This window comes from Lolium perenne, chromosome 6 (genome assembly GCF_019359855.2).
Source record: "Lolium perenne isolate Kyuss_39 chromosome 6, Kyuss_2.0, whole genome shotgun sequence".
NCBI lineage: Eukaryota > Viridiplantae > Streptophyta > Magnoliopsida > Poales > Poaceae > Lolium > Lolium perenne.
The window spans coordinates 109323363-109348772 of record NC_067249.2 but is presented as its reverse complement, the minus strand read 5'-3'; the positions used below and the strand labels follow the sequence as shown (position 1 = coordinate 109348772).

Sequence of the window (25410 nt, the reverse complement as noted above, 5' to 3'; positions counted from 1 at the left end):
CCCACCTCTCAACTTCCCCTTTTTCTCACTGCTGGTTAGAGACTCCATTGTCAGCCCCCAATTTCACTCGCCCTGCCGCCGCCGTCCCCCTGGCTTGGCTTGTACTGCTTTATACCGCTTAGCTCGTCCGCCCCTGGCCCCCGGCTCCCTCGCGCGGCCGCCGGCCCGAGCTTTGGGCGCGCGGCCCCGCTCCCCGGCTCCGTCGCGCGCTCCTGCCCCGGGTCCCTCGCGTGGCCGCCCGGCGCAGATTCGCTCGCCTGGCCCCGCCCCCCGCTCCCTCGCGCGCCCCTGCCACCGGCTGCCTCGCGCGGCCCCTGCCCCATCTTCGCTCGCGCATCCCCGCCACACGGCTCCGTCGCACGGCCGCCAGCCGCCGGCTCCCTCGCGACGGACCGGCCTCCCCTGCGCCTGCAGGGATGAGCCAGGGTTCACCGCTGGCGCGGTGCCGTTGAAGATCCCAGGGTTCCGAAAGGATTCGAGGGAGCGCGGGTGGTGTTGTTTGGCCTCAATTCATAGTGGTGATGTTGGATTGATGCCGCTCGGGAAGATTGATCAGCGTGGAGAATAATAGGTAATGCCTATTTATATTGGTACATGATTGGTATTTGGTAGGCGATCGCAAATATTTCCTGTTTATATTGCCACATGATTGGTATTTGGTAGGCGATCGCAAATATTTTGTGCACATATGCTTTTTGTTAGGAAATTTTGAGACTTTATTGTGAACTTTTTTGTTAAGGAAATAAGGAAATTCGCATGCCAAGTTTAAGCATTCCCCAATGTATCTCTGCCCCCATCTTCAAATTGGGAGAATATGCTCCATTTTGTAAGAAATCTCCTTATTCGTCTAGATACTGGCTATGTCGTTTCTATCTAGCATAGGTTCAATACCAATCACATAGCTATAAGGCATAAATTCTAGCATTTTTAATCATAGATGTATTTTCTACATTTGTTCAATGGCACCCAAAGAAGACATTATTACAAGACCAAGTACTCACATGCTTAGGACAGACATTATAAATGATGGTAATAAACGCACAACAGTTAGAAACCACATTAGTTACAAGATAGGAAATATACCTTCATAAGACACAACCAGAGATCAGTTGGGCAAACTCCCTCACCAATGCACACCATAGAAAATTGTGAATAGTGACAAAGAACATCTATAGCGGCTTGCTTCTTATGTGGAGTCTGCAAAACATAGGAACATAGCTGATAACAAGAGAAAACTTTCGAACATTTATAGGGATTTTAAATCGTTATGGACAATTTGATTTAAAAATACCAATTCTCATCGAATTCTGGTTTGTGAGCATAAATCAAGATGAATTGGTCCAACAATTAGAACACACTCGAAGCACTGAAACAAATGAAAGATTATAGTTCTTGAAGATGGGATATGTACTTGTAACAATGGTAAACAAGGCAGCCACTCTCGCATGTGTACAAACCAGTGCAAACAGGGTCACAGAGAAGTGGGGAATTATAGGAACAAGTAAACCAAGAACCCATCTTGTTCAAAACCGTTCTTGCTATGTTGATCTTTGCGTACCGTGGTTGATTACCCTAAGTTAAACTCTGGAGTAGGGACACTAATTAAGCCCCTAATGTGCGAGTTAATGATATTAAATAAATACCACTGCATTTTTATTAAATTTTTTTTCCTGTGATTTTAATCCTGTAACGATGAACAATGCAGTGCAAAAAGATATCTTGTGGGAGTTTAATTTAGGAGAGTAAAAAGCTCCCTGTAAAACCAACAGACAGCATATCTCATAGGGTTGTTTTGTGCCGCCATTCCTTATCTATCTTCTGATCCAGTTTGAAGTAGCACATAAGATACGTATGGATGGTGCTTAAGATGGTATGCAACTACATGTATCTAGATTTGGAAAGGAATAAAGCGGTGGTGTATGTATATCATTAGGCTATTATTTCACAATTGCAGTGGAAACCTACTTTCTGGTCGTCGGCGCGACTGAGGCGGTCAATGGCGTCATCGCGCTAGGCAAGCTGAGAGCGCATCCCGTGGCCTCAGTCTCCAGCCACCCGATGTGGGATGCACAATGTGGGAAGCTAGTGCGTTGGAGGTGATCTTCCGCGCCACGTCAAGCTGCTCAAACCGGTCCACCGGAAGCATCGCCGCCAGCTTTTATGAAGGTATTAATGAAATCACAGCCAGGTGTGGGTCAAAACTGATACATGCAATTTTAATTTTCAGCAGAGATTCATATCGCAGTAGAGATATGAAACTAAAACTGATTTGCAACCACTTCTTGCTACATGTGCGACCTGATGTTAATAGTTCATCTTAAAACTGATTTGTAGTCACTCTAAAAAAGGGAAGTCAAAATTAATTTCAAGCATTGCTCATCACCTACTTAATATTGATTTGTAGCTACTGTACTAACCTGTAGCTACTGTACTAACCTACTGAGACATGTAAACTTGTAAAGCATACATGCCTGAAAGTAGACATCACCTACTTCCTACGTTGCTGTCATGAGTCCTTAATACATCCTGAATGGAGGCCGCTTTGCAGATCCATAGTATCCAAATTATTGCGAAATCTCAAGAAAAAGTATCTCGAGGAGTTTTTATTTAGTATTGTTATCACTGGACAGTAAACTGTAGCTCCAGGAGTTCTTATTTACATACCAAAGATGACACAACTCACGTGTATTATTGTTTTTCATACCAAAGATGCAATTGCTCAATGAAAGTGAATTATTTGCAAATGTCAAAATTGACCATAAATTGACAAGTATTCTGCAGCTGTGTTGCTCAAGAGACTCAGCCTCGGTGTTTTGTATAGGACATGACTAACATTGCTTTTATCATGGCGCAGGTTAATACTTCGCCGAGACGTGCCAGAAGTTTGTCGTCGGGACTGCCTCCTAATTCCTGCCGTCCCAGCGCACCGGCGCCGCCTTGGACCGCTTCGAGCTCGACAACGACGACGGAGGGACTGTGGTTCTTCCGCCCCGGGCCTCCTCGACCTTGATACCCGTGGCGGAGGGATTATGGTGCTGCCGCCCTGGACCTCCTCGACCTTCATACCCGCGGCGGAGGGATTGTGCTGCTACCGCCAAAGGGTTCTCCAACAACCAGGATCGCCGAGGCGGGTTCAGAGTGTTGATCTCTGGTGCATACTTGGACTACCTCCTCGTGGAGGTATGTTTGAGGCGGATTGTTAGGATCACCTCATTCTTATCCCATTAGAAGCTTCTTGCTGCATTAGCTTGGCATGTAGTTTCGACTTGGTATTGAATTGGCTAAGGGCTCACTGAGATTATTCTAATGTTATGTGGTCTTTTCTCAGTAGGTAGATATGAACAATGGAATCAACAAAAACAATGCGGAATGCATATCCTTATTTGGTATTACCGGAGTGCAATTTTAGGTTTAATTGTGCACCTGGGGATTGTGGACATATGAGCCTGTGGGGTGCCTAGGTGCCAAACGAACTCTAATATTGGGGGTTCTGATTTCTAAATTTAGTCACATACATGTCTTCGATTTAGATGGATAGATTTTGTAGTCTGAATCATTGTGCTATGCCCAAAGGTTATTCCTTTGGCTGGTTTCAAGATTATTATGCTATATGTGAAAACTACCAGAAAAAGAAAAATAAGAAGTTAAGAACAGACTCACTATCCAATATATTTTGCAATATTACCTAAAGTAAGTTAAGTTAAGAACAGACTGAATCATTGTGCTATGCCCAAAGGTTATTCCTTCGGTTGGTTTCAAGATTATTATGATCTATGTGAAAACTATCAGAAAAAGAAAAGTAAGAAGTTAAGAACAGACTCACTATCCAATATATTTTCCAATATTACCTAAAGTAAGTTAAGTTTTGTTGCATTTTTGTTTTTATTGGTTTAGTAGTACTTATGTTTGTATTTAACATATGATCTTTACTGCATGAATATTACATTTGTTGGATAATTGTTCCAATGTAGTAGCGTGTTGGAGCGAAATAATCATGTCTGCCTTGATTTTCTGATTGGATATAACCTCGGAGTCTTACTTTGCAGATGTTATAGGTCAGTTTGTCGGTGCTTAACTGACACATGTTCTCATGAGCACCAATACATCTGAAAAGTAGGTCATTGCTCTGAGAGATCACAGGTCAGGTCCTTTGTTTTTCACTTATTCTTGCCTTATATTCTTTGCGTGGGCTAACATTTGTGCATAATGATTGGGCAAACCAACTGCAGGAACATTGAGCTTAAACTTGTGCTTTCGGGACAAAGGGTTGCTGAATTCGATGCTAAACTTGTGCATGATGATGGGATGACGTAAAGGTATTCCAGTACATAATTTACATCTTATACATTCTGGTTAAAGCCATCTAGCTGAGCATCATCCTTTCTCTCATTTTAACAGGCATTTTATGAGGTGGACTGAACTACTTTGAGATATATTGATAACACTTCACACACAAAATGAAAGGAATGGCAGGCAGATTTAAATAAAACAATGTTTGATGCTGAATTGACTAATGAACAGCTATTGAAAAAACGTGATGACAGAATTTGTGAAGCTGATTGGAAGGACCTTATTAAATATTGGAGATCTCCTCAATTTGAAGTAAGTCAGGCTGCCTAGTAATGTTATGTTATATTCCAGCCTAGTAATTACCATTGGCTCACACTATTTATGTACATGATGATCTCAGACCATTTTAGTACTAGTTTAATCTATGGTTTAAAAGGCTCCTGGTTGCATTTAGTTTCAGTGTCATTGCTTCAGCTATGTACAATAAAAAAGTGTGTTTCTAGTTTTCTGTTTGATGCTCAGTTGATCCTGTTTTCAACCGTGTCCATCATAAGAACCACCATTTGTTCTGTTTACAAAGCCAGTATTAGACCATAAGGCGCCATATAGTAGAATCATGTCAGAATTTACTGTTGTAAATTATCCCTCTTCCAAGGATTACTCATCGATGTATATAAGCATTTTTAGTTTTAGTACGTGATGCTTGACTGCTTGTATATGTACATAAGCCTATTTCCTGAAATAATTATTTTATGGTGCAAATATATGTCTGGTAAAAGGTGCTTAGAGTTAAACTGGTGGATTGAGTAAGCTGCTACTTTTGATTCTTGGTAAACTGGTGGTGCTATTTATGCTATACAATCAATCTGGACAATTTTTTGTAGTTGGTACTGCAGGTTGTCTCTATGCTTCATTCGTATTTGCATGTCTTTTGTGGAGTTGCAGTATATGCAGAACCTAATATGATCCTAGCTAATTTGAAACCTATTATGTATTCAAAAAATGATAGCATAGTGAATACTACAAGTACGACAACAAAATATCTCACCTAGGACGTAAGTATCTCCTTCCAAACGATGTTCTTTGTGTAGCTATTGACAAGACGCCTCTTCTTCTTGCTTTCATCAGAGTTTTTGTTCTTGTTATCACCATCTGGGATGACAAGAACTTTGACGTTCTGTCTAGCGGTAGATCTAGATAGCGTGACATATAGCTGCCCTTGAGAGAACACCGGCTCAGGCAAGTAAATACCGGCATTAGGTATAGTCTGCCCCTGTGCTTTGTTAACCGTCATGGCGAAGCTAAGCCTAACAAGAAACTGCTTCCTTTTGAACTGAAAAGGGAACATTTCATCATCAGAGGGGCAAAGTGGGATCCTTGGCAGGAAGATCCTCTTTCCAGCATGTTGACCCAAAACAATTTCTGCATCGATGACATTCTTTTGGAATCCTCGAACCACCAACCTCGTGCCATTGCAAAGTCCGTTTGCGGGGTCAATGTTTCGGATCAATATGATAGGGCAGTTGATCTTCAGCTTCAGCAAATGTGGGGGCAGACCAGTAGGGGTCAATGTGTTGAGAAAGTCTGGTGGGTAGTAGTTATGAGGGTCGTCCACCGCACAATCAAAGCTACGTTACACCATCTCTTGTCCCTGAAATCGATTGATCATCTTCAAATTAACCCTATCAACGCAATCACTTCGTGTCGACAAGATTTCTCTCGAGGTGATGTAGTTTGGGTCTGACATGTTAGCACCAAGGCTGGGAAAACACTGTCTATTAGTTTATCAAGGTCGGAGCCCTTCTTCCCAGTACACGGCACACATATCTCGTCAGGAAGACGGATGTCACCATCACCATTGGCCTCCTCCTTACCATCACCGATGCGCAGTAGGTACTCTGCAAACCAAGGGTCATTGTGTGCCCTCATATTGCGTTCGAGCTTTAGGTGAGCCATGCAATCCCAAAGGTAAGACCTGCGTAGTGACGCATCAATTATCTGAGCCCTCGACCCCTTACGGACAACAGGGAGGACCTGCCTAAAATCCCCATCGAACACGACTGTCTTTCCACCAAATGGCAGGTCTGGACGGCTCATTATATCCCACATACTGTTATCCAACGCCTCTACTGCATGTCTCTTTGTCATGGAAGCCTCATCCCAGATAATGAGAGAAGCCGACTGTAGGAGCTTGGCAGTACCGCTCTGTTTAGTGAAGGTGCAATACCCGCCATCATCAATGCTCAGTGGTATCTTGAATCGGGAATGAGTTGTTCTCCCTCCAGGCATTATGGAAGCTGCAACACCAGATGTAGTTGTCGCTACAGCAATCTTTTTCTGACCTCGGACTGTTGCGAGCAGTGCTCTATACAGAAAAGTCTTTCCGGTACCTCCAGGTCCATCCACAAAAAACACTCCACCCTCATCGCCACAAACAGCAGACATAATTTTTTCATATGCTTTTTTCTGATCCGTATTAAGTGAGTCTGATAGATTTATGTCCTCCTCGTTGGGCTCAATCAGAGACTCCTCGAAGATCTCCCTTTCACACCGTTGGCGCTGTCAAATTCCTCATTGATATCAGGAAGAGGAAATGACTTTATGTCCTTGCCCATTGACTGTAGCATATTCCTGATATCTATCAAAACCTTCTGCTCAGCAACATTGGATGGATCGTTGCGGCGATAGTATTCCGACATTGCATCCAAGTGCTTATCCCAGAGCCCGCGCACATCGCTAGGCTCGCAGAATACCAATATTGTCGCAAAGAGCCTTCGTAGAGATGATGGCATCTCGAAGAGTGTCGATTCAGTGAGGGATTCATCCAACGTGTTGTCCCCTTCGATCAACCCCCTTCTCTCTGCAGCTTCACGAAAGGATCCCAATAGCTGGCCATCAACCGTCTTGAGGTCATCGTAGCAGGTGGCCCCAGTGACATGGTTTAGAAGGACTCGCAGGTAATAGCGATCCCCTTCCGCTGGGTGAGCCGACACAATCCTTCCAACTTGTATCCTTTTCGTAGGTGTACCATCTTTTTTTACAGCCCTTCTCTGCCAGTGTTTATCCTCACCTTTCTTACCTTTCTGCCAAGTGTACCATTCGGGGAAATCCCTGTACAAGATACCACGGGCCTCCTCATGTAATCTGTTTGCCGCAAAGTACTCTGTAAGCATTGACTTCTCAACACCTTGACGGTTAACTACTTGTTGGATATCTTGGCCCTGCTTGAACGAAACCATGTGACAATTTTCTAGATGGAGCTGCAGCTGCATCACAGGTGGGTAATTTTTACTCAACTCGAAGCCGTATATCCTCCACAAGGCTTCAGGAGGAGTCACCCACCTCGCGTCTCTATACTGGTTGATCTCATCTATGTTCCCATTGCTATCTGTCCTGCCAGCCTCGCTCACTGTGATAGACGCCCGATCATGCCCCTTGTATATGTACTTGAATAGGTACTTGATGGCCTTTATGCTTGAGCATGCCTCAACATTGATGTGACAATTCAAGTGACGCAAAAGGTGAGGGTTGTATGGGACAACCTACCTATTATCTAGCCAAGCCTTTCGGACCATTACTTTGCAACCATCGTTATGTCGTCTGTATAGAGGGTATGAGTCCTTTCCCTGTAAGGTAGCCGCATTGAAAGGTCGAGGGTACTGATTCTTGCAAGAAGGACGGCCCTTCGTGCATGGACAATCAGGGTTCAAAACACCACATGGGCCATGCATCATATGTTTCACTACCATCTTGTACAGTTCTGGGTACTTTATCTTATTAGGTAGCTCCGCTGAGATAAGCTTTTCATACTGTTCAGGACATGTGAGCTTGTATCGCCCCTCCATGATGAGCAAGAAGTGTGCATGTGGAAGGCCCCTCTTTTGGAACTCCACCACGTACACATATGCCTTTACCTTCCCGAGGATGTCCTTTTGAAACAACTTATTCTTGAGTTCCTCCAATTTTGCCTTAAATACACGCACAACAAGGTCTGGGCGATCTTGAGGTGTCTGGCCAGGGTATAGCTCGCGCTTGATCTCATCCCAGTTAGGATTGCATGTCATCGTGAGAAAGATGTCCGGCTTGCCGTACTTCCGCACCAAGGCCATAGCATCCATGTAGCGACGCCTCTTGTCACGCGGACCACCGATAAATGTTCCCGACAACACTGTACGCTTTCCAATGGCATCGACGCTACCCTCACCGGCATGCAAGCTGTCCATCAGCCCTTGGTACAGGTTTGCCCTTATCTTATCTTGATGATTCCACATATAGTCCAACCGTGAGTTCTCGATCTTGATATATGTGTCGACCGCGAACTGCTGAAAAAGACGCTTTCCATGCAGGATGGGGTTAAATATCCCAGGACGCATTTGGAATTTATAGCAGTAGTAGTCCCTCACGGACACACATTTATTTCCTCCCGAAGCTGCACAGAGAATTTAGAATGAGTGGTGTTAGAAACGGGAGATCATATGTTTTACCATGGACTTCGCATGTAAAAAATAATTAAAACACAAACCTGGATCATTATCTTCGTCGCCATCATCATTATTATCGTGGGGGGATTGAGAGGACTCATCGTTATTACGACGAGCTAGACGAGCTGCACGTGCCGCCATCACATTATCATAGGATACATTTCTCTTCGGGATATCGGTATGCCACCCAAGCTCGCCTCTAGGGAAGAATAGTGGGTAGGACAGTGCGTCATAGCATCCATGATAGGACTTGATACCAAAAATATCTCTGTTTTTCCCTTGCAAGATCACGCTGTGGTCGAACTGTCTTTGTCGTTCGCTTCCTTCCACCCACACTGCGGCTACTTCGGAAGTGGTTGGTGCATTGTATCTCCTTTGGTCCATCCTTTGGTCAAGGTTTAGTGTGATACGATAATCATCAACATCCTTAACCTCTCCCATACTCCGTAGATGTTCAGAGTATGGGTTTCCTTTCAGTATGTTGACCATCTGTGTGATTACTTCTTTGTCTTTTGCGCACTGCTCTTTGCGGCAGCTACGATACCTGTGCTCTAAATTGGGGACATCATCAAAGAAGTAAAACTCCAGGTGACTCCCTTGCAAACCATCTATTCTGCCAAATGACCTTATGTTGTGGTACATTTGGCCATGAGCACGAAAAGTGTAGATAGGATGCTTTGATGTGTTAGTGGTATCACCATCAAGGTTGCAGTATAGTGAGGTGAACGAGAAATGCCCATTGAAAAACCTTATGTTATCACGGAAATGCCTAGCATCAGGGTCTTCACTCGTCCAAAGCCTCATGAGCTCGGGTGGTGTATCTGTGTCGGCTAGCTTGATCTGCCCATTACGACAGCAAAACCCTGGTGGCTCATGCTCGAACCTCTTTGCACCACAATGCTTATGTTGGCAGTTGTCAACAGGCTTGAGCATGTGCGTCTCAGTTGGTATTTTGCTGTACACCATGTCATATGGATCTAGGACGTTTGGAACCGAACCAGAGCCATCACGGACCTCATCTGTTTCCACATCCTCATCGCCATCATCTTCTGAAATGGTGGATAACAACATTAGTCTCAATACTATGTGCAATATGTGCACAGTATGGTCTGTAACATGATCAAATTACCTTGTCCGGCAAACATGTAACCTTCCTCATCTTCGGAGTCTTCTTCCAATATGACACCCTCGTCATTGCCTGTATTATATAATTATCTAATTATATGAAAACATATTTCAAATGGACATGGAATTAATATGTGAAAAATGACTACCGTCATCATTGGCTGGTGACTGTGTTTGAAGTTGTTGAACAATGCTGGGCATTGGAGGCGTAGTTTCTGCGTACACAGCATGAAAGTATTTAGATATGGCAATATGTTTCAGCTCCTATATAATTGTCTAGGCACTCCTAATGCATGAAAGTATGATCATCAGAACCGTTAACGAATTAATTGGAGCAAAATAAAATGAAGACATGAACATTACCATCGTTAAAGACGGCTGATTGTGTTGGTGTCTCGGAACCATTTACGCCTTCCATGCTCATTGACAGGTTTCATCTGCCAACGGTATAACATGCTTCTTACTATTTGCACAGAATGCTTCATTTCGAAGACCTAGCAAGACATGCCTTTCTCCAGGTGTTACATGTTTTCTCCGTGACTTATTAGTAACATCCTTGTTAGGCGTCACCTCCCCTGACATTTGCTCTGAAATAGGTTCGATATATATAGGTGTTCCACTAAACTCAGGGATATGCCAATCACATGTGGGTATGGAGCCTTGAGTATCAGGGGTATGAACAACCTCAGGGGTCCAACATGGGTTCTCCATGGCTAAAGATTCTTTATTCAGATGGTTGCGTCATAACTCTCGGAGAGCACTCTTAGAGCACTTTTTCTTAGGACTCATATCGGCATAACGGAGCCTATCCCTTGCACGTGTTTTTTCAATGTGCTCTGTTAACATGAATGATAAAATGCTTGTAAGCAAGAGTGCATGTAGATATTGAGTGATCATCAATAACAAAACACTTACCTGCTAATGTTCTCTTTTGATGATAAGTTGCGCGTCTTTTTGCTAGTAGTTCATTTTTACTATCGTTGTTCATTTGTGTATATCGTTCCCTTTTCCGCTCATTCTTTTTCTCTGTGCGATTAACAATGGGTTGTGGCTGAGTGCAGTTCTCCATGTCAACTATATCTACATAGTATAAGCAAACAACATTAATAATTTTTATATCATTCTGTATGGCGATGCAGCTTCACACACTAAACATGAATAAGCTGCAATCATACCAGTAGGGATGATTTCTTGCCCTTCAAATGTCATAGGAATTGACTGCCTTTGGTAGTTGTCATTCCTTCTTAGCCAATCATCATCTTCAGAAGGAAATTCATTTTCCTTGTTCATTGAAGGTGCTTCATTTTCCTTGTTCACCGTTGTAGATACATTACATATGAATTATTACATAGTTGAACTTATTTCTTATAGAGGTTTTAGGTGACTTCATACCAGTGACGATACTTCCTTGCCCTTGAGATGACATATGAGGTGATTGCATTTGGTATGCGTCAATTTCAGCAGGGACCACCTTGTTGTTAGCAGCGTCTCCTGGTTAAAACACAAGAAGGATGTCGTTCAATGGCATTGTAGAATTGAACATAGTGGCCATAAATTGCAAAAAACCAAGGAACATGTGGTTTAGTGCACCTTTAACAGTGGGTATGCTTTCTAATTCAGAAAGTGCAGATGGACCTCCATCTTGTGTGCCTGTAACAGATGTTGTACTTTGTAGTTTAGCAATCATACCGGTAGGGATTGACTGTCTCTGATAGTTGTCATTCCTTAGCCATTCATCATCTTCAGAAGGAACAACATTTTCCTTGTTGCTAGCAGTGTCTCCTGGTTAAAACCGAAAAAGCATGTCGTTCATTGGCATTATATAGACATAAATTGAACATAGTGCCTATAAATTGAATAAACCATGGGAACATGTGGCTATAAAAGATGATGTACTTTGTAGTTTAGCTTTCTTCTGTTGATAGGATTCATGACGCTTCTTAAGTAGCTCTTCTTTCTTTTGTGGATCCATCTGCTCATATCTCTGTCGACGTTGTCTATTGCGTTGTTTAGCATCTTTTCCTCCATTACTGTTGTCTGCGACACCTAATAAAATACGCAACATAATCAGTTATTCAGCATCAGTTCTTTGACTTGCACATTATATATATCATAGTTGTTACTTGTATTGATTGTGTTGGACAAGTCTTTGAAAGGAGAACGTTCACTTGATCGTTTTGATGGATCCATCTGCAAGGTAAAAGTGTAGCAATCAAATGATTTGCATGCTGTCGGATGGTAGTTAGACGCTTGAAGCATGAATGATTCGTAGAACGTACCAGAGATCAAATAGAGTCGTCGACAGGACCTTGGAATCTTCCACCGCCGTACCTGTTTGCATAGGTCGTTGTTTGTTCACCGTGCTAATTGTATGGGAGCAATCAAAGTGGCTGAAATTTGAGATAACTCTGTCAGTTTGGAGAATTCAGCTTGGAGCAGTATTTCAGAATTTGGTAAGGGAGCCAAACTTGGGAAGTATTACGTGGCTTGCATAAGGAAGGTGATCTGTCATCTTTGTCATCTTAATTTGGCTGGGAGTAGAGAGAAATTTGGGAAAGGGTAGGAAATTTGGGAAGGTGATTATTAAAAATCCTATTGAATAAAGAAGGTGATCTCTCATCTTAATTATCAAGAGTTTATGAAGGATGCCACCAGTTTTAGCAACTAATTGCATGTTGGACCAATTGATGATTATTATTTCCTTATTTTCGCTCATTTTAATTTCCTTATTATCTTCATTGGAATCTTAGGTATTTTTTATGGTATCCACCCATTTGCGCTTCAGTGGAATAAAAAAAACCCCTCATGAACAGTTCAGTCTACTGGTTACTGCCACATCTAAAATTAACAGACATATAAAATTCGTGCAGCTTGTAACCGATGGATAGCTCATCACATTTTATTCTTTTGTGTCATAGGTTATGTCTATGCCACTCCACTTTTCGTACTTTGCCACAATTTGAAATTTCACCTTTTGCCTTTCATTAGCAGATATTAGATTTATTTATGCGTGTTATCCAAATTTGCTAGCCGTGACAATTAAACTATGCTACTTTGTTTAGATGTGTTATCAAATTTAAACACAATGTTTTAACATGCACATGGGTGTATTTGACCAGTTATTTTTTCACGGCTTACATGGTTCTGAACTCTTGTTGTACTTGTTTTGTTTTAGGCGCACGGGTATATTATTCTTGAGCAGCTGGAGGAGTTGATGGTCAGACAAGTAGGTGGATTCTCGGATCAGTCCACCAATTTACAAAGTTAAAATCTTGGGTCAAGGGAATAGCTGTTGAGAAAAGGCCAACCAGCTAAGGTGGAATCAAAGGTGATAGTTGTCTTTAGCCTATTTGTGCAGCTGTATAATTGAAACTTGTCCAATAATATAAGACATTTTGTTGAAATGTCTCATCATTTTGTTGAAACCTGTCCAATAATATAAGACATTTTGTATAGCTAAATTTTAAGTAGTAGAGATTAACTAAAAACATAAGCAATGTAATTACCACACCGCATCATGTAATAGTGAACAAACATCACATCACCTCCACACCTATGGACGCCTAGTCTTTCGGTAATACCTAAGGAAAATATTTCAGAGATTTTGTACCAAAAATTTTCAGGTTATTGGCTATTATGGAAGGAATATTCAATAGAGAAAATTCATCCATAGAGCACATAACTTGGCAAAATGAAATTCTGGACCAGCATCACATGAAATTGTGAAGGCATTACTGGACACACAATGTAGAGTAACTCAAGTGAGCAACAAAGCTGGCAGGTACACCCTTTGTCCCTCTCGGTGTAATTCAAGATGTGCATGCACACTTCTTTCTGCATTGTAAAAATGCATTGTTACTGATATCTGAGAGTGGATATCAATAATATTTTTTTAATCTGTCCAAAGGCATTAAATACTTGTTGCGCCATCAACTTATATAAAATCTGCTCATAGCATTATCCAGCATTCAAACGAAAACCGCTAAGGTCTTTTACAGGAGTTGACTATAAATCCACAAACTGAGAGTGTTCAAAATACCGAAACAACAATTTTTCAAAGAAAAAATTCTGAGCCAACCATTTTGACTAAATCTTTAACATGTTCTGGGATGTTGGCTTCAGACTCGTTATCCATGTAGGACAGCATGTGTATCACCGCTTTGTTCCGCAGTGCGTAACCAACCTAGACATGAATTATACGTCAATACTGCCCAAGAGTTCAAATTTACAGTTTATATGTTAGCACCAAAATTTAGTACCCACCTTGACATTTGCTGGAACTTCTTGGCCATTCCACCACCACATATATGATAGCACCAAAAATCCTGACATGAGTCTATATAGAAAGCATACGTTGTTAGCGAAATTGTAGACAAGATCTTGAAAATCACTAATAACTACATGGATTCTAACCTGTCATTGTTGATTGGCAACCCACATGGTGTGATACGACGCCAAAGAAAAACGTCATCTTTCCAGCCTTTGATTGCATCTCCAAGAGCAATGTTCAGGTAGAATGATATCTCTTTCAGCTTAAATATATACTTGTCATGAAGTCCTGGTTTATACATTTCTGGTTCAGGATTGGGATCAATTAGAGTAACCGTCCGTTTATCCAGGTTGAACACAAAAAGAATGTAGCATTGTAGAGATGGGCGATATGGTACCAAAATCTGCATAAGTTTGAATTATGAAATATTAGGACGTAGGTAAATCAAGAGACCAATAAGTTTATCATCTTGGGACTCAGACTGCATGGAGAATTCACCAGTCTTACCGAGTTGCACTCTGACACATGGAACTCCATCCCTGGCCAACGTTCACACATCATTGCCATGATCTCGCGCTTTTTGTCAAATGGTAAACGTTTCTTTGGGTCAGTGGAGGAGTCAGTCAGTAAGGTCTGAGATGAGAGAATTATTAGAGTTAGATGAAACATGACATGTGGTTACCATGTAAGATGAATTTAAACAGAACCACTCACGCAAAATCTGAGATCGACAATGTGATAATTAGTCTCCAATAACAACCGCGCTACGTCAGTAGCATTTACCCGTACGGCCATGTTGAAAGAATCAGTGTCTATACCATTTTTATCGTTTAGCAAGTCTTTCAATTGTTTAAGACTGATGCTAATCGGATATGGCTTAGAGCTCTTCACCCATATTTGTCTACAAAACAAACCAGAAAGTTAACTACAGGACAAAACTCAAAATTGAAAATGGCGCAGTTTGGACTTACTTCATGGCGTCGTTGTCGTTAATAGACAGAATATAATTTCGTACTTTAGAAAGTGCTTCATTCTTGTTAAACGAATTCTTGATAATCTTCAAGGGAGGTGTGGGGGCATTGGCAACCTGAGGTAGTTGTGTAAACTCAGTGGGAGGAGGACCATTACTGTCCCACATGAGGATATCACTTGGGTCTCCCTTCGTATCAGGCTTTGCAAACTCCGGGGTTCCTTTTAACATATTCAAGGCAGTATTATGTAGGATAAATGGTAACTGTTTCCTGAATAGTTCGAGTCCATTCTGCAAATTAGGGAGTATAATTAATTCATGGAAGAATTGATCTTCATACTTATATAATATAATATTTGAATCCTTCTGCAAATACCTGAGTTACAGGATGAGCTAGTTCTTGGCCTGTCCACTCTTCCATGAGTTTGAGGACAAACAAACCGCATGATGAGCTGCAATAGTGTAAAAAAAATGTTGGTCTACATGGATCTACAAGTATAAGAAATTATCGAATAGTCCAAAAGGCAATACAACTGTAACATACCTATCTGTCTGTAATGGTTGCTGAATACACTCCACCCACTTCCATGTAGTTACCTCCAGGTCTTGCCACTTTTCACCTAGATTAAAATCACTCCTCTGAGTAGCAAGTTGAAGCTGATTTTGAAGGCCTTGTAGCTGTTAAATAGAAAAGGAAATGACATGGTGATATAAAAGGTAGACGTTATTTCACAAACAATTATAATGATAAATATGAGAGTATAAAGTGATTACCGTCTGTTGTAAGTCGGTGCGGTCTTTTGTTGAACCAAAGGAGTCAAGAATTTGTATACGGCGGTTGCGCACATCGACATTACAGAAAACCCAATGATTTGTATTTTCGTTAAACGGTATAAAAATCTGATCACAAAAAAAGTAAGTGGCAGCAATAGTATTTTTATAACTAAATTGAACTCGGTAAATTATGCTGAACTTACCATGTCATGTTCTAGGTAGATACGCACACGTTTTATAATACCATCACAATCTTTATCGCTTATGTTATTGTTGGCATATTTCCGCATTAATTGAGAAATATGTGTGCTTTCGTACCAAACTTTTCCACCAGCCTTATTGGTTAGGTGTTCTTTCGCCCTCAAGCAGTAAGTGTAAGCATTAATGCACTGTAAGATCAAAGAAGAAGTTGTCAAATTATAACATTGATATACAATAATTACATGATGTTCTGAGTAAATGTGGAAATAATGTGGACATAAGCACTCTTCAAATTATAACTTTACTCACGTCTCCATCCAACCATCCATTGTTTGGAAATAAGCACTCTTCAAAATCACTGCGCCTTAAGCATGAGTCATGTATCCGGACCAACTTGGTTGTTGGAGGGAAAGACATGATGTATTTTTTTAATATCGTCAAGCCTCTTATCATCTTCCGTAATCTCTTCCATCTCTCTATCGGTTGAGCTCATCTATGAAAGGTAGTAGAGTTAAAAAAAACTTAGTCAGCAGCATTCTATTAAATTCACTTACCTGAGAGCTTCCTACCATGTCAATCTGTTTATTATCATTTTCTTTAATCTCTTCCACCTCTCCGTCGATTGAGCTCATCTATGAACAGTAGCCATTGAGTTATAAAGGTAGTCACCAAGATGATGGATTGTTTAATAGAATGTTGATAACATCATTTTCTATTCATTGCATCACCTGAGCACTGCATGCTGTTTCACTATGTTTCATATCATTTTCCTGAATCTCTCCTATCTCAACATCGGTTGAGGTCATCTATGAAAGATAGTAGAGTTAAAAAAAAGTAAGTCAGCAACATTCTGAATTGCTTTATTTAAATGGTATGTGGTAATGTGCATTACCATCATTTTCTATTCAATTCACTTACCTGAGCGTTGCCTACGATGTCAATCTGTTTATTATCATTTTCTTTTATCTCTCCCACCTCTCCGTCGGGTGAGCTCATCTATGAACAGTAGCCATAGAGTTAAAAAAAGATAGTCAGCAAGATGATTGATTGTTTTTTTTAAATGGGATGTGATAATGTGCAATAACATCATTTTTCATTGCCTTACCTGAGCGAAGGATGCCGTTTCACCCTGTTTCATATCAGTTAGCTGAATCTCTCCCATCTCAACATCGGTTGAGCTCATCTATGCAAAGTAGTCATAGAGTTAAAAATTAAAAAGTTAGTCAGCAATATGATGAATTTATTTTTATATACTGGCAGATGTAATGTTCACATAAAAGTAGGTCGGATTCCATACATGCATATAACAATAAACTGAACATGGAAGAGAGTAGAAACAGCATACGACCTACTGGTTTATGCCTACTATCACAGTAAAAACAGCTACAGTTGTATCCATAATTTTAATATATCATAATATTTTGTTGCCAAAGACATATTGTTCTACTGATGTATTTACCATTGCCTTCTAATATGCTACTCATAGTAATGGTAAAGCAGCAGTAGCAAGTTCTCTCATCTCTCTCTCAAACAAGAGCAGCAACAAACAATAGTGACTCTTATTCTCTAATTCAGCAATTAAATTACGATAATTGCTGCATCTCAATTATAGAATTTTTTAAAATTGAGACACGTAGTAATGGAAATTTAGATGTCTAAGAAGATCTGCTAATTTTTAAGTTTACTGTAGTCAAGATGCAGACATATAGTCCAGTTTGTCTTTGAACCAAATGCTTGTTCTTGAAATTTCGAATCAAACAGGGGATGATACAGCTAATCAGGCATCTAAATTTCACCTAATTAAAGAACAGATTCAGACCATGAAAGCCAGTAGATGGCTAATGAACGTATTTAGACCTTGAAAGCCATTACATGGGGCTAGGATTAATTTTAGTTGGTGTACATTTGGTTTATAACAACAAAAATGAATGGAGAGAGGGTGATGATGCGTCAGCTTGTATTATAGAGATTTGATTACATACCTTGAACGAGATGAACTTCTCTGCAGGTCCGACTTTTGATGTCCCTTGAAAACTTGTTTGAAGAATGGGCAGGTTAAAATCTGGATAGATGAGATCTCTCCCCGGCGGAGCTTGAGGGTACCTTTTATATGTCTGCTTCCTTATCGCAATTTTGGTAGAAGTTTTAATTACCATTACAATAGCAGGATGCTGGGTATCTCCGGATACCATTTTTATGTGTGCACAATTATCGTAAATTAAGTAATTACATAATCACCGAATCCATAGCGTGATTTATGGGTCGAGTTGATTTCAACATCCAGAGATCCTATAGCCAATCTCCTGACTTACTCATTGATTTGATCCACGTAACTTTTGGGTTTATTAAATGAGAGCATCTTGAGATACTATTTGGATCGAGTTGAATTATTCAGTGATTTGATCCACGTAATTTTTGGGTTTATTAAATGAGAGCATCCGGAGATACTATTTGGGTCGAGTTGACTTACGCATTGATTTGATCCACATAAATTTTGGGTTTATTAAATGAGATGCTTTATTACAAATATTTTATTTTATTTAAATTTGTCTATTATTGTATGCCGGTTTTTGCTTAGTATAAAATGTTGAAGGTTATTTTTGCCTCTTTGTCTTACTCCACGTATTGGCTATTTTTGCCTTGGAAGCTCTACCAGTTTTGCTCACATGTGTTTCGTAGAAGGTTAAATTTTATTGATGCATGTTTTCCTTTCATAATGTGTCATAGGGATAAAAAAGATTATAAGCCAAATCCCCTACTTGACAAGAATTACAAAGTATTTCGTTCTAACAATAATCCATGACCACATATGAGTCTTTGTTGTTTATGAGAATAGGAACCCATCTCATGTACTCATTGCCTTCCGAGACGTAGGGTTTTATAGAAACCCATTTTCATATAGGAACAACTAATTATAACTAATTGGTAAAAAAGATGTCCGCTGCCACACCAAGGCCAGAGCACCCATGTAGCGACGCATCTTGTCACGTGGACCACCGATAAATGTTCCCGGCAACATTGTACGCTTTCCAATAGCATCAGCACTACCCTGAACATCCGTTGAGCTCACCTATGAACATGTGGTAGTCATAGAGTTAAAAAATAGTAAAGGTAGTCATCTAGATGATGATTGCCTTGACATGCATTAACATCATAAATTGAACGGTATCATAGAGTTTAAAAAAGAGCATAAGCAAGATGATGAATTGCCTTACCTGAGCGCTGTCTCCTGATTCACTCTCTTTCTTATCATTTTCCACAATCTCTCCCATCTGAATATCAATTAAACACATATGTGAAAGGTAGTCATGGAGTTAAAAAATAATAAGATAGTTAGGAACATGATGAATTAGTTTGTGCATAGTTTAATTTATACTGCTGTATTTCTTCTCTAATTCGTAAGTTTACCCCTAGTCGCAAACTTTGACGATGTGGAGATGTGCCATGTTATCAAGGCGGTCGCGGCCGGGCGTGCATCCGGCACTCGGCTTCAAGGAGCCCAAAGATGGGGCAGGTACGGATTAAACTACCTTAACAATGCATATATATATATATATATATATATATATATCACCATGGACCTTCTTCGACTGTCTTTCAAGTTGTTAGGATTCTAGACAGCCTGACCTTCAACAATGTGGACTTGACCAACGACGTGCAACCTAGGATGAGCCAGATGTTCAATGTCTCGAACACGGTGGGCATCAGGCAGTTCCAGAGGATGGCCTTCGACAGCCAGGATTACAGCTCTGGGTATACCCACTCCAAAATTAATGTTGGTCTGATTCTATGGTTAGTTGGTCTGATTCTATGGTTAGTTGCTCTGATATGAATTCCTGAACAAAGTTCAGTAGCATAGTTCTTGTAATCTTATAAGCGCATTTTCTCTGAAAAAGCATGATGCAAGAATACAGTTTCAGTCATAGTTTAAGCTATTATCTGTATATGGAATCGTTAGAACATTTTATTAAAACTTTTTATCTGAATATGGATGTTAAGTAACCTGTGTAGATGTTCGTACTTGCACGTACATACCAGATTCTTGAGACAATTTCAATTCTTACCTTGCTTTTCTGCTGCTCACCATGTACTCTCGTCCCTTTTTTCAGCATGAGGTTACTTCTGCTATAGTTAATTTTAAATAAGCATTGGCTGTCGTGTGGACAACTCCTGAGATCAAGGCAAGAGCGACCAAAGATTGCTAGAAGACTTGTGGATTTAAGTCTAGCACCCAAGGTAATAAAATCAATTGAGTTCTTGACTTCTTGTATGCCCAGAAATGTATCTATATCTCTAGTACTTATGCACTGTACTTGCCCCAAGGTAATAAAATCAATTAAGTCTAGCTTCCCGTGCAGGGTTGTTTCCATGTCCTCACTCACTATACTCGTCCCAGCGATGCCCAGCTAGACATAGCCATCGATTGATGTTTGTGCTCGGCTCAGCGGTCCGCAAACGGTCTAGGTGCCCGCAACTTGAGGTAGCTGTGTGAGTCAGCCGCGTATGGCTCAGGATCAGTGATACGTCTCCGACGTATCGATAATTTCTTATGTTCCATGCCACATTATTGATGATATCTACATGTTTTTTTCACACTTTATGTCATTATTATGCGTTTTCCGGAACTAACCTATTGACGAGATGCCGAAAGGCCAGTTGTTGTTTTCTGCTGTTTTTGGTTCCAGAAAGGCTGTTCGGGCAATATTCTCGGAATTGGACGAAATCAACGCCAAACCTCCTATTTTTCCCTAAGGCTCCAGAACACCGAAGGAGAGTCGGAGGAGAGCCAGGGGGGCCCCACACCATAGGGCCGCGCGGGCCAGACCCTGGCCGCGCCGGCCTAGGGTGAGGCCACCCTGTCAGCCCTCCTGCGCCGCCTCTTCGCCTATAAAACCCCTTTCGACCTAAAAACGCAGGACCAATTGACGAAACTCCAGAAAGACTCCAGGGGCGCCGCCACCGTCGCGAAACTCCAATTCGGGGGACAGAACTCTCTGTTCGGCACCACCTGTAGGGACGGGGAATTGCCCCCGGAGCCATCTCCACCGCCGTCTTCACCGCCATCTTCACCGCCATCGCTGCCTCCATGATGAGGAGGGAGTAATTCACCCCCGAGGCTGAGGGCTCCGCTGTAGCTATGTGGTTAATCTCTCTTCCATGTACTTCAATACAATAATCTCATGAGCTGCCTTACATGATTGAGATTTATATGAGTTTTGTATCACTATACATCTATGTGCTACTCTAGTGATGTTATTAAAGTAGTCTATTCCTCCTCCATGATGTAATGTTGGCAGTGTGTGCATCATGAAGTACTTGGTTTATGCTATGATTGTGATCTCTTGTAGATTATGAAGTTAACTATTACTATGATGGTATTGATGCGATCTATTCCTCCTTTCATAGTGTGAAGGTTACGGTGTGCATGCTATGTTAGTACTTGGTTTGGTTGTGTTGATCTATCTTGCACTCTAAGGTTATTTAAATATGAACATTGAATTGTGGAGCTTGTTAACTCCGGTATTGAGGGTTCGTGTAATCCTACGCAATGGTGTTCATCATCCAACAAGAGAGTGTAGAGTATGCATTTATCTATTCTGTTATGTGATCAATGTTGAGAGTGTCCACTAGTGAAAGTATGATCCCTAGGCCTTGTTCCTAAATACTGCTATCGCTGCTTGTTTCTTTGTTTCTTTGCGTTACTACTGCTGCGTTACTACCGCTTGTTTATCGTCCCGGGCAAAGCACTTTTCTGGTGCCGTTGCTACTGCTCATATATATTCATATCACCTGTATTTCACTATCTCTTCGCCGAACTAGTGCACCTATTAGGTGTGTTGGGGACACAAGAGACTTCTTGCTTTGTGGTTGCAGGGTTGCATGAGAGGGATATCTTTGACCTCTTCCTCCCTGAGTTCGATAAACCTTGGGTGATCCACTTAAGGGAAAACTTGCTGCTGTTCTACAAACCTCTGCTCTTGGAGGCCCAACACTGTCTACAGGAAAAGGAGGGGGGCGTAGACATCAATCAGCACCACACACCTTCCTGCCACTATCTCCGTCGGCCGCCGGAGGCATGCATTACAAACTTTCAGAGGTCACTTTTTTCATGTTTGAGGTTTATTGATTCTCTGAAGTCTTGAGATTATCTTGATTTTACAAGGTCAGTTGAAATTATTGCAGGCCAAGCAGGTTACCTGGAATCCTGGACCAATGATCGATCTTGGAAGGTATAACTGAGGCTTGTTCGTTTCTTGGTAGAATTTTTGGTCTGCTGCAATTTTCTATGTGTTACTTTGAATTCACTGAAATGAGTGTGTGATGGTGTGGTGAGTTGACAAACTTTAGCGAAAGTTTAGGTACAAATTTATCATAGCCCTGCATTGATTTCCATGAACCTGGAGAATTAGCTCGTTCAAAATTTAAAAGCTGGATATTTTTATGTATCAATATTGCAGCAGCCATTCCACCTCCTCTGCCAATAATGCCACCGCCTATGGATTGGCAAGGGCATTGCATGGATGAGTCCAGTCTACAATTGCCACTGCATGGAATGCATATTATAGAAGTATGTATAGTGTTTTCCATGTTTCATGAAGTTATAGTATTATGTTCTTAATCGTTTTCTGGGCAGCTGAAAGCCAATGACAGTGGCTGGAGCAATGACAAAAGCTACTCAAGTTCTGTAACAAGGTATAGCCAATCTTGTTTATCTCCTGGGCTCTGATGCCATAGTTTGTATGAATAGACAGTAACAAGGTATAGCCAATCTGGGTACTTGTTCCTATTTGAAATAATCTCGTGAGTCTCGCATCTGTATAGATTTGGGCGGGCCAAATTAAAGAAGAGAAAAAAAGAATCACATCTTAGCTAGTACACCCTCCGTTTGAAAGTAAGTGTTGCGGTATTGTATAGATTTGCATGTATCTAGATGTATTTTAGTGTGTAGATATAAGCGAATTATACAAATCTGCCAGGCTTATTTCAGAACCGGGACAGTATGTTGCTGGTGCGCATGGTAATTCAGAGTTAGGGATTTTCTTTTCAATTAATCCATGAGTAGCTAAGAAATTGGGAAAGAAATAAAATACAGGTTTTGGTTCTTTGTCTTGACGCAATTAAAGGAAAATTTTAATTGAACTGCTCGATTAATTCTGCACCTGACGCTGCCTGGCACCTAGACATTGGGCTAGTGCTTGCATCGCAACCCTTGGACAGTTGGGCATACGATGTGAGATTACGGCGACCGGCAGCCGCTGGTCGAATCCTTTCCCTGAATTCCTGTCTGCTTGGGCCTCTGAATTTCCAAACCTTTTGGCTCAATGGCTAGCGCAACACAACCATGATATATGGAGAATGGCTGAATCGACGATGGTCCTAGTCTCGTGGCTGCAGTACTACCGACCTGATTAACTGGGATTTAATTGTTAGGCTACCAACTGATTGGTATAGTATTTTTTTGGTAAAAATCCAGGGCGGGGCATGGCCTGGTTTAGCCCCTACTAAGATCCGCCAGGGCATCTGTGTGCAATACATCAAATTTAGGAAATAGTGGAAGTTAATTTGTTCTTAGGAAATTAATAGGAATAAGCAAATCCTTTGGATTTTTTACACGTGAATGAAATCATGTGTTATGTAGTCTGTACACGTGAATGTGTATGATATTGCTCCCTTTTTACTGAATTAGTGGAAGTTGAGCTTGAAGGCGTGGAAAAGGATTGATTTCACATTCTGTTCGTATGTATTTGCTCAGCAACCTCTGTATGTTCTCAGTTAAGTATTGGATATGCTCTGGCTATGCAACCTCTGTATGTTCTCAGTTAAGTATATATTGGACATGTAAACAGAAAAGGTTGGTTGCACTTACTGTTCCTTTTAGAGATATGTTATTTCCTTAGTCGTATGTATTTAATTAGCACTATTGCCTGACTTAGAGTATCTATAATGTTATAGTTCCCAGACAGCCTACTATTCTACCAATAAATATATGGTCATTTACAGTTATTTAGCATTAGCATTCTACTGAAGCATTTGTTCCCAATAAATGGCTTGTCCTTTGCTGATATCGACAGTGAGTCCAAACAGTTTGACTTTAACTGACAGTGAACATATACTGTTTTCCCACAATTGAGTTGGTATCTGATACTGTGAATCATGTATAGCATGAAGCCTCTACATCATGAGAATCAAGTGCTAAATATGCATGTTGATCTCTGGTGCATACTTGGACTGCCTCCTCATGAAGGTATGTTTGAGGCGGATTGTTAGGATCACCTCATTCTTAGCCCATTAAAAGCCTCTTGAGGCAGATTTTAATATTCGAATTCTGGAAAGTAAATTCTAATATTGGAATGGGGGTTCTGACTGCTAAATTGGTTTCAAGATTATTATCATTGCGCCATGCCCAAAGGTTATTCCTTCGGTTGGTTTCAAGATTACCTTTAACCAAAATAGAGCTCGGACGGGCCAGTCGCTGTTACTCCTCAGTTGGAGGACACCCACATTATGTCATGTTTACTGTGACCAATTAGATTATTTTATAGCACAAACTTTGGATTGATACTAACCAAAATATCTATACAGGGAACTGATCATATGGGGAATTCAAGATTGATTCCATTGTTATGATATGAACTATTAGTATACTATTAGAAACCTCAAGTCTCCTATTAAAACATTATAACCTGATTTCTTCAAACCATGATTACTGCAGATTCTGACATGATGGGGGAAGTTCTTCCAACAAGTGGGGAGACAGAGACAACCAATTAAAAAGTGCATACAACTTAGATGTGTGATTATGTACCTCCACTCTCCCTGGTGATCCCAACACAGGTTGTAAACTCTCCTTGATGATCCACATGATTATAGCAATACATACAAATGAGAAATACTACCAGACAAGTATCCTCACAAATGAACTTTTTCAAATGATGGGAAGACAACTTAGAGGTGTGGTTACGTACCTTCACTCTCCCTGATGATTCCGGGAGATCTCTCGCATAACAATGGTTGAGGGTACCCATTATATGCACGCACCAGAAATCGTCCAGCCATGTTTCAGGCAAGTACCGATATGGTTGATCAGGAAATGATGAAGTTTCCTTTGTTCTGTGATGGTGCGAGATCAGGCCATGATGGTGTTTCCTTTGTTTCTGTAATGATGTGGTTTCCTTTGCTCTTGCCCTCAAATTGTGTGTAGTTTCCTTCAAATGATGGTGCGGTAGAGATGCAGAAATAATGGTGCGTTAATGGACTTTCCTTTCCATGTTGTCTTGGAATGATGCAGAAGTAATAGA

At 41.0% G+C, this 25410-nt stretch overlaps 1 protein-coding gene across 35 annotated transcripts; it reads left to right on the top strand.

Annotated features, from left to right (window-relative positions):
- Positions 1-23939, top strand: LOC127325937 (proline-rich receptor-like protein kinase PERK8). 35 transcript variants are annotated; one of them, XR_011747177.1, is made up of 14 exons: positions 6-571; positions 1706-1870; positions 1955-2166; positions 2855-3180; positions 4047-4140; positions 4230-4316; positions 4399-4602; positions 13072-13224; positions 13520-13677; positions 18120-18210; positions 19526-19625; positions 19721-19903; positions 20221-20347; positions 20470-21509. XR_011747177.1 is itself a non-coding variant. In XM_071822570.1 (13 exons), exons 10-12 carry the CDS (start codon positions 19541-19543, stop codon positions 20240-20242), a joined length of 303 nt encoding a protein of 100 aa, XP_071678671.1. In that variant the 5' UTR covers positions 5-571; positions 1955-2166; positions 2855-3180; positions 4047-4140; positions 4230-4316; positions 4399-4602; positions 13072-13224; positions 13520-13677; positions 18120-18210; positions 19526-19540; the 3' UTR covers positions 20243-20347; positions 20470-21509. The 35 variants fall into 35 exon arrangements, 16 of the variants coding, with proteins under 16 accessions (XP_071678672.1, XP_071678662.1, XP_071678667.1 ...); XR_011747178.1 differs by lacking the exon at positions 1706-1870 and adding an exon at positions 740-826; XM_071822570.1 differs by lacking the exon at positions 1706-1870 and having other exon boundaries at positions 5-571; positions 19729-19924.
- Positions 23940-25410: the final 1471 nt, after the last annotated feature.

Excerpts from the sequence above, each read along its gene's own strand:
- LOC127325937 (XM_071822561.1), top strand. The coding sequence starts at position 19,541 with ATGTGGAGATGTGCCATGTTATCAAGGCGGTCGCGGCCGGGCGTGCAT. Across the intron at positions 19,626-19,713 it reads GGAGCCCAAAGATGGGGCAG|TTGTTAGGATTCTAGACAGC; the intron begins GTACGGATTAAA and ends CTGTCTTTCAAG. Across the intron at positions 19,925-20,220 it reads TTAGTTGGTCTGATTCTATG|CATGAGGTTACTTCTGCTAT; the intron begins GTTAGTTGCTCT and ends CCCTTTTTTCAG.